Genomic DNA, 9,613 nt, shown 5'->3' on the forward strand with positions numbered 1-9,613 from the left:
CTGCATTGGAGCAGGATGAGGGAACACATGATTTCCGAGGGTCATGAATTTTTTTTTAAAGAGATTTTTGCTATATGGCGCGTGCGCTCGCCAAAAAAGAGAGACAAAGCGAGAAATCACCCCCCAGGGGGGATGGCCACGCTGCAATCCCCTCTCCTCTATTTCCCTCTTGGGATCTTGGGCATGCACACGCGCCTGGCGTGAGTTTTAGCCACCGGGTCTGGGACTTGAACCACAGTCTACTACATGGCAGTACGACGACATAGCCATTATGCCAACTGCTGGTCCCAAGAGTTATGAATTTTGATAATGATTTCCAGGACTCATGAATTCTGATATAAGGATAACACCTGCAGGGCCAAGTTCTTCTCACACTTTATGGACAGTCTACTCATTTTTACGCACCACCTGTATTCCATTATGCCAACTGCTGGTCCCAAGAGTTAGGAATTTTGATAATGATTTCCAGGACTCATGAATTCTGATATAAGGATAACACCTGCAGGGCCAAGTTCTTCTCACACTTTATGGACAGTCTACTCATTTTTAGGTACAACCTATATTAGAAGGCCCAGGGGCCAGCAGTTGGCTTAATGGCTGTGTTGCTGGACTCCCATGTAGTTCACCGCAGTTTGAGCTCCGGACCCGGTGGCTTAAATTCATGCCGGACGCGCGCATGCCCAAGATCCCTAGAGCAGAATGGAGGAGAAGTGATTTCAGCGTGGCCATCCCCCCGGGGGTGATTTCTCGCTGTCTGTCTCTCTCTGTCTTTCTGGAGAGCGCACTTGCCCTATAGCAAAAACCTCTCCAAAAGAAAAAAAAAAAAGATTTATAAAAGTTTAGGTATTCATTCATTTATTATAATTTGATGAGAGAGAGACAGGAAGAGAGAGAGAAAGTAAGCCACAAGGTCCGGATTTGAACTGTGGTTGGCCATGAGGGAGCATTCAGCATTTTAACCACCATGCCACGGGCTGATCCCATCACTTTTTTTTATTAAAGGTACCAGTGTAGCGGTCATGCTAAATTAAGAACATGGTCATTACCACTATGAATAAGGTTTTTCCTATACAAATTACGTATCATGTCAATTCATTCCAAGACTAAGGAAGCCATGGAATATTCCAAACCATGACAGTCTGAATTGGTGGCCAGGTACACAAATTAAGACTTCCAGGGGCCGGCAGGTGGTGTGGAAGTTAAGGGCGCTGGACTCCCACATGGCCAACTGCAGTTTGAATTCCAGACCTGGAGACTTGCTTTCTCTCTCTCTCTCCTCACTCTGTCCCTCTCTGGTCAAATTAAAATAAATAAATAAATAAAGTTAAATAAAATAATTCAAAGAAAACCCCCACCAATTTAAAATTAATAAAGGAATAAAGACTTCTGGGGACCAGCAGGTGGCATGGTAGTTAAAGCACTGGACACTCCCATAAGGCTGACCACGGTTCAAGCCCTGGACCTGGCGGCTTGCTTTCTCACTTTCTCTTTCTCTGTCTCTCTCTGATCAAATTAAAATAAAATGAATGAATAAATAAAATTAAATAATTCTTTAAAAAGACTTCCGTGACTAGCAGTTGGCTATGTCGCTGGACTCCCACATGGTTGACCGCAGTTCGAGTCCTGGATCCAGTGGTTTAAACTCACTCTGGGCACATGTGTGTGAGTGCCCAAGATCTCTAAAGGAGAACGGAGGAGAAGAGATTGTGCTGTGGCCATCCCTCCTGGGGGGTGATTTCTCACTTTCTATCTCTCTGTCTCACTGGCAAGCACATGTACCCTATAGCAAAAACCTCTTCAAAAAGAAAAAGGAAAAGAAAAACAACCTTGGGCATGTTGCTCTATGGACCATTGGCCCCTTGGTTCCTACATGCGTTGGTTGTTAAAGACTATGTTTTTCAGTTTTTGCTATAGAGTGTGTATGTGCTTACCTGAGGGATTCTGTGAAGTGGGGAGGGAGAAAAGTGAGAAAACATCCCACAGGGGGAATGGTCATGCTGCAATTCCTTCTCTTTCTTTCTTTTTTTTTTTTTTGCAGGGGTTTTTGCTATAGGATGCATGCACTTACCAGAAAGAGACAGAGACAGAAAGCGAGAAATCATCCCCCAAGAGGGATGGCCACGCAGCAATCCCTTCTCCTTAATATGTGTCCCTCCATGTGAGGACAAATATTATCCCAGACTTGGTGCTGACTGTTACTCCAGGAGGATTTGCCACATCAGAAGCTCAGTGTTGCGGGACCAGCAGTTAGCGTTATGGCTATGTCGCTGGACTCCCATGTAGTTGACTTCGGTTTAAGTCCCGGACCCAGTGGCTTAAACTCATGCCAGGCGCATGTGCGTGTGTGCCCAAGATCCCGAGAGGAGAATGGAGAAGGGATTACAGCATGGCCATCCCCCCTGGGGAGTGATTTCTCTCTTTCTGTCTCTCTCTCTCTGTCTTTCTGGCAAGTGCATGTACCTATAGTAAAAACCTCTCAAAAAAAATAATAAAAAGAGACTTCCAATAAAATCCAAACTGCAGATGAAACCTTGATGTGAATAGTTTATAGAAATCTGGAGTAAGCTAAAACTTAAAATCAGAACTCGAGGCCATCAGGCAGCATGGTGGTTACAGTGCAGGACTCTGACATGGCTGACTGCAGTTCCAAATCCAGACCTGGCAGCTTGAAACACCTCACCAGTAACGATGGAGTTGCATACAGGAAAAGGAAGTGTGGCCCAGCCAGGTCCCCAGTGCTCTTCCCCCCCCACAGTCTGTCTCTCTGGCAAAGGCATAGGACCTAAGGAAAAAAACTTAAAAAAAAAAAAACCACTCTAATAATCAGCGGCGATTTTGAAGGCACCCTTCATTGTCAGACTCAAGTATAAAGAAACTGGGGTACGAACAACTGTCCACATGTTTTCTAGCAATTGACCTCAAAATCCAGGATCACTGTCACCTTCAGTTCTAACTTCCATATCTCCTCACCAACACCGATATAGCGTAATCCTTAATTCCAATAAAAATTCCCACTCTAATAATCAGCGGCGATTTTGAAGGCACCCTTCATTGTCAGACTCAAGTATAAAGAAACTGGGGTACGAACAACTGTCCACATGTTTTCTAGCAATTGACCTCAAAATCCAGGATCACTGTCACCTTCAGTTCTAACTTCCATATCTCCTCACCAACACCGATATAGCGTAATCCTTAATTCCAATAAAAATTCTAGATTTTATTATTCAATCACAGATATCTTGTCTTGATTCAAACTCAATTACCAAAGTAAAATAGACATAAAAATAGAAACAAAGATGTGAGATACAAAAATATTTCATGAGGGGCCAGGTAAGTGTGGTGGTTAAGGGCGCTGGACATCTCACATGGATGACCACAGTTTGAGGCTCTGACCAAATGGCTTGCTTTCTCACTTTCTCTCTCTGTCCCTCTCTGATCAAATTAAAATTAAATAAATGAATAAATAATTCTTTAAAAATAATTAAAAAAATAAAAATTTCATGAGACGGTATGACAAATTTTACAAACTTATACATGGATGGCATCTTTCTTTTATATTTAAAGATTTATTTTTAGTTTTATTTATCATTATTCTTTTTTTTGAAGAGTTTTTTTTTGGGGGGGGTATAGGGTGCGTGCACTCGCCAGGAAGAGAGAGACAGAGACAGAAAGCAAGAAATCACCCCCAGGGGGGATGACCATGCCGCAATCCTTGCTCCTCCTTTCTCCTCTCAGGATCTTGGGCACACTCGCACACGTGCCTAGTGTGAGTTTAAGCCACTGAGTCTGGGACATGAAACTCAGTTGACTATGTGGGAGTCCAACAACATAGCCATTATGCTAATTGCTGGTCCTATTACCATTATTCTTCAATTTTAGCCAGAGAGAGAGACAGACAGCAAAACACCAGGTTCAGGACTTGAACCATGGTCGGTCATGTGGGAGACCAGTGTCTCAACTGCCATGCCACCTGCCGGCCCCATGGATGGCATCTTTCTACTAGAAAGAAAATGGAATAAATTCTGTGCCAAAAAAAAAAAAAGTGCAGGGCCAGCAGGCAGTATGCAGGTTAAGGTAGCTAAATCTCAGCCCCCCTTTTGTTTTGTGAGAGGTTTTTGCTATAGGGTGCATGTGCTCGCCAGAAAGACAGAGGAGACAGAGACAGAAAGCGAGAAATCATCCCGCAAGGGGGATGGCCATGCTGCAATCCCTTCTCCTCCATTCTCCTCTCGGGATCCTGAGCATGCATGCACAACGCCCGGCGTGAGTTTAAGCCACCGGGTCCGGGACTCGAACCACGGTCAACTACATGGGAGTCCAGCGACATAGTCATAGCCATTACACTAATTGCTGGTCCCATCAGCTCTTTACATTAATAGTAGGTCTCTGCAATAGGTGATTTCCATTGTGGTCAAGTCTATGTGATAATAAAAGCCTTTCCACATTTTGTTCGCCAGAAGGCTTATACACTTACCAAAGAAAGCCATAGAGAGAAAACAGCTCCTGGGTCTGCTAGTGATAGTGTAAAGGTGGATGGAACTCACATAGCCAACTGTGTGATACAAGTCCTGGAACTGGCTGCCTGAGAAACATGATGGGTCCGGGACTTGAACCGCAGTCGATTACATGGGAGTCCAGCAACATAGCCATTGCACCAACTGCTGGTCCCCCACCTTGGATCTAAATGGTACTCAGCAAGGGGCCAGCAGGTGGCATGGTGATTCAAGATGCTGGACTCTCCATGACTGACCCTGGTTCAGGTCTTAGACCCAGGCGCTTGAGGATCTCTTTCCCATTCTCTCTGGTCAAATTAAATTATAATAACAAATGGAATTTAAAAAATGACACTCAGTCATATAGGATCCAGCTTCAATAACCAGTAGCCTAGACTAGGCTTTGTTTTTTCCTTTAGATTTTTGCCATAAGACCCGTGTGCTTCTCAGAATGAGACAGGGAGGGAAAGTGAGAAGTCACCCATAAAGCGATAGCTGACTACATTACCTTCTCCTTCATTTCCTTGTCAGGATTTTGAGGATATACACACGTCTCCTCATAATTACCAAGGTGCCGAGTCTGGGACTCAAACCATGGTGATGCATGTAGGTGCATCAAATGGTGATGTACTGTGCCGCTTACTGGCCTCGGTCTCTGTAATTTTTATTAATAATTTTTACACACTTTATAGTAATAATACCTCTTCAGTATATATTGTGTATGATAGAAAGTTTATGCAGTAGTGAAACTTTTTTACAATCCTCAAGGTTTCTCACCGGTATGTGCTATTTCATGTACTGGAAAGTGAAGGCTTTCCACACTACTTACATAGGTAGTTTTCTTCCAATGTACATTCTCTCACATACTTGCAAAGGCCCTCGAAAACTAAAGGCTTGCCCACATTATATATATTAATATGGGTCCTCCTGGCCAGCAGGTGGCATGGTAGTCAAGGACACTGGACTCCCCATATGGCTGACAGCAATTCAAGTCCCAGACCAGCTGGCCTGCTTTCTCACTTTCCCTCTCTCTGGCTGTAGGGACATGTTCAGAGAGAGGCCCTGAGAATGTGGGAACATGCTCTAAGCAAACATCACCTGTCCCTTTTAGTTATGACAGGACCTTGCAGCTTGTCCTTTCCTTGACCCTTACTGTAAGCAGAGCAAAGGGTGGACTTTTCTAGGGGCCTTCCAACAGATACATCTGATGGAATTCAGGAAACATCCTGACCCCAACTAGTAAAGTCCAACCCATGCTCTGCCTCTGTAGGATTCTTTAGCCTTATCAACATCCCTTTGATGTTTCCAAGAAAGTATCCTGCCCACACCTACAGCTAGGCTTCTCTTAGATTTCCCTTTGAAAAAAAAAAAAGATTTCCCTTTGATATGGAGGTAGCCAAGAGATACACCTAGCCCAGTAGGTCTTAAAGCTTTGTTACCTGCTTCTTACTGTCTATAACATGTCAACTTATCAATGGAATGTTGTGAAGTACACATATGTAGTGTTGCTTTGCCGTATAAATAAAGGCGCCCAGTTTGAGCGGCACAAATTGCTTGGGCTGCTTAGGCTCAGGCCTCCTGTGTCCATTGCTACTCTTTGTCTCTTTCTTTCTACTTCCTCTTAGAGCAAGCTAAGTCTGGGGCAGATGCTGACATCTGGTCAAATTAAATTAAAGTTAAATCAATGAGGTCTCTCCTCACTGGGTTCTTTTATGCTTTCAAAAACAACTGGACTCGAGAGGAGGATTTACCACATTGCTTACACTTACAGGATTTCTCTCCTGTACGAATTCTTCCATTTATTGGAAAGTCTGTGAACGTACAGAAGACTTTTTTTTTTTGAGAGTTTTTTTGCTATAGGGTGCGTGCGCTCACCAGACAGACAGAGAGAGACAGAGAGACAGAAAGTGAGAAATCACCCCCCAGGGGGGATGGTCACGCCGCGATCCCTTCTCCTCCATTCTCCTCTTGGGATCTTGGACATGCACGCACACGTGCCCGGCGTGAGTTCTAAGCCACCAGGTCCGGGACATGAACCGTGGTCGACTACGTGGGAATCCAGTGACATAGCCATTACGCTAACTGCTGGTTCCCCAGAAGACTTTCTCACACTGCTTACATCCCTAGGGTTTCTCTCCTGTTGAAAAAAAAATTTAATGTCTTTTTTTTTTTGTGGAGATTTGCTATAGGGCGCGTGCGCTCGCCAGACAGAGAGAGAGTGAGAGAGACAGAGGGGCAGAAAACGAGAAATCACCCCCCAGGAGGGATGGTCACGCTGCAAACCCTTCTCCTCCATTCTCCTCTCGTGATCTTTGGCACGCACACACACGCGCCCGACGTGAGTTTTAAGCCACTGGGTCCGGGGCGCGAACCGCAGTTGACTACGTGGGAGTCCAGTGACATAGCCATTACGCTAACTGCTGGTTCCTGAAAAATTTTAATGTCTTTTTGAAATTCTTTTACTGAGAAGTCTTTTCCATACTTTGTACACTACTAGGGCTCATGTCCACTGTGGTATTTTTTTAATATCTCGACTGTGACCAAGATAAGAGAAGACTTTCCCACATCACTTATGTTCATAGGGCTTCTCTCCAGTGTGAGTTCTTTCATGTTTTCAAAAGAGCGTAGAATGAAAGAAGGCTTTACCATATTGGTTACATTGGTAGCATTTGTCTCCTGTGTGTTCTTTCATGTTTTCTTAAGAACGAAGAGGTAGAGAAGGCTTTTACACCCTGCTTTCACTGATACAGTTTCTCTCCTGTGTGAGTTCTTTTATGGATACAAAAGGAACTGGAACAGGGACCAGCAGTTAGCATAATGGCTATGTCGCTGGATTCCCATGTAGTCGACCGTGGTTCGAGTCCCAGACTTGGCAGCTTAAACTCATGCTGGGTGCATGTGCGTGCGTGCCCAAGATCCTGAGAGGAGAAGGGATTGTGGCGTGGCCATCCCCCCTGGGGGGGTGATTTCTCACTTTCTGTCTCTCTGTCTTTCTGGCGAGTGCACATGCCCTATAGCAAAAATCTTTCCAAAAAAAAAAAGGAACTGGAACAAATAAAGGCTTTCCTACATTCCTTACATTCATAGGGGTTCTCTCCTGTGTGAACTCTTTCTTGGTTTTGTAGTAACTTTGAAAAAGAAAATGCTTTCCCACAAGGCTTACATTCGTAAGGTTTATCCTGTGTGAGTTCTTTATGGTAATACAAGGAACTGGAAAAACAAAAGGTTTTCCCACATTCCTTACATTCATAGGGTTTCTTACCTGTGTGAGTTCTCTCATGGATAGGCAAGGAACTTGAAAAAGTAAAGGCTTTCCCACATTTCTTGCATTCAGAAGGTTTTTCCTCCAGTGTGAATTCTTTTGTAGGTTTGAAGAGTACTGGAAAAACTAAAGGTTTTCCCACATTTCTTACATTCATAGGGGTTTTCTCCAGTGTGAATTCTTTTGTTGGTTCGAAGAGAACTGGAACAAATAAAGGCTTTCCCACACACCTTACATTCATAGGGTTTCACTCCACTGTGAATTCTTTCATGTTTTTGAAGAGAACTGGAACAACTAAAGGCTTTCCCACATTCCTTACATTCATAGGGTTTCACTCCACTGTGAATTTTTTTATGTTTTCGAAGAGAACTGCAAAAACTAAAAGCTTGCCCACATTGGGGACATTCATTTGGTTTCTTTTCAGTGTGAATTTTTTCATGGTTTCGAACAGAACTGAGACAACTAAAGGCTTCTTCGCATACCTTACATTCATAGGGTTTCACTCCAGTGTGAATTCTTTCATGTTTTTTAAGAGAACTGGAAGAACTAAAGGCATTCCCATATTCCTTACATTCATAGGATTTTCCTGAAGTGTGAATTCTTTCATGTCTTCGAAGAGAACTGGAACAACTTAAGATTTTCCCACATTCCTTATATTCATAGGGTTTTACTTGAGTGTGAATTATTTCAGTGTGAATTCTTTCATGTCTTTGAAGAGAACTGGAATAACTTAAGGCTTTCCCACATTTCTTACGTTCATAGGGTTTCACTCTGGTGTGAATTTTCTTGTGTTTCCCCCGAGGTCTGGGACAACGACAGGCTTTCCCACATTGGGGACATTCATATGGTTTCTTTTCAGTGTGAGTTTTTTGATGGTTTTGAACAGAACTGAGACAACTAAAGTCATTCCTACATACCTTACACTCATATGATTTCTCTCCTCAACCAGGAGATCTTCAGTTCCTGAGACCACCTGGAATGCCAGGGCTCTGAGGATCTTTAACTTTTGATGTCCAGCATCCCAACCATGCTAGCCTCCTGGCCCTCCCCCAGGTCCACCTCCAGGCCCTTCTCCTCGAAGATCCCCACCAATGCTACTTCTCTCCTTCCACCCCTGAGAGAACAGAGAAGGGATTGCATTGTGGCTATTTTTGGTGGGGGGGGGGCAGGGGACAGTTTCTTGCTTTTTGTCTCTGTGTTTCTGGTGAGTGCATGCACCTTATAGCAAAAATATCTCCAAAAACAAAAACAAAACACCCAAAACAAACAAACAAACAAAAATCTTCATAAGAGAAAGGTGACTATTCTCCACAAAGATATTGAGTCACTGTGCAATACTTAAGAGAAATGAACTCTCACAGAGTGGTTTTTGAAGGCACTAGTGTACTATTTAAGTTGAATAAAGAACATAATCATTATCACTATGAGCGAGATTTTCCCTATACAAATTACATTTCACACTAATTCATTCTTGGGAAAAATTTTTAAAAGACTTACTATTTAGGGGCCAGCAGGTGACATGATGTTTAAGGCTTGTTTTCTCACTTTCCCTCTTTCACTCACTCTGTCCCTCTCTGATCAAATTATAAAATATAAAGTTAAATAATTCTTTTTCTTCAATGAATTATTTATTGGGATCAGCAGTTGGCGTAATGGCTATGTTGCTGGACTCCCACGTAGTCAACCACTGTTCGCATCCCGGACCTGGTGGCTTAAAACTCACGCTGGGCCCGTGTGTGCACGTGCCCAAGGTCCCGAGAGAAGAGAATTGAGGCGTGGCCATCCCCCCTGGGGAGTGATTTCTCACTTTGTCTGTCTCTCTCTGTCTGTCTGGCGAGCACACGTGCCCTATAGCAAA

At 43.6% G+C, this 9,613-nt stretch overlaps 2 protein-coding genes across 2 annotated transcripts in view; both read right to left on the reverse strand.

Annotated features, from left to right (window-relative positions):
• LOC102495256 (zinc finger protein 124-like) overlaps window positions 1–395 on the reverse strand; it is a 5,998-nt gene extending 5,603 nt beyond the window's left edge. Inside the window, exon 1 of the mRNA XM_027765866.1 lies at window positions 351–395. Within this exon, the coding sequence (XP_027621667.1) occupies window positions 351–395 (45 nt within the window). The remainder of the gene's footprint in view (window positions 1–350) is intronic.
• A 2,710-nt stretch (window positions 396–3,105) lies between these two features.
• The window catches only part of LOC102502471 (zinc finger protein 709-like), an 8,885-nt gene continuing 2,377 nt past the window's right edge, over window positions 3,106–9,613 (reverse strand). The window contains exons 2-4 of the mRNA XM_014593160.1: window positions 7,883–8,695; window positions 7,540–7,803; window positions 3,106–3,191 (exon numbers count right to left, since the gene is read on the reverse strand). Coding sequence (XP_014448646.1) covers window positions 3,106–3,191; window positions 7,540–7,803; window positions 7,883–8,695 — 1,163 coding nt within the window. The remainder of the gene's footprint in view (window positions 3,192–7,539; window positions 7,804–7,882; window positions 8,696–9,613) is intronic.

Source organism: Tupaia chinensis, unplaced genomic scaffold, assembly GCF_000334495.1.
Source record: "Tupaia chinensis unplaced genomic scaffold, TupChi_1.0 Scaffold139785_1, whole genome shotgun sequence".
NCBI lineage: Eukaryota > Metazoa > Chordata > Mammalia > Scandentia > Tupaiidae > Tupaia > Tupaia belangeri.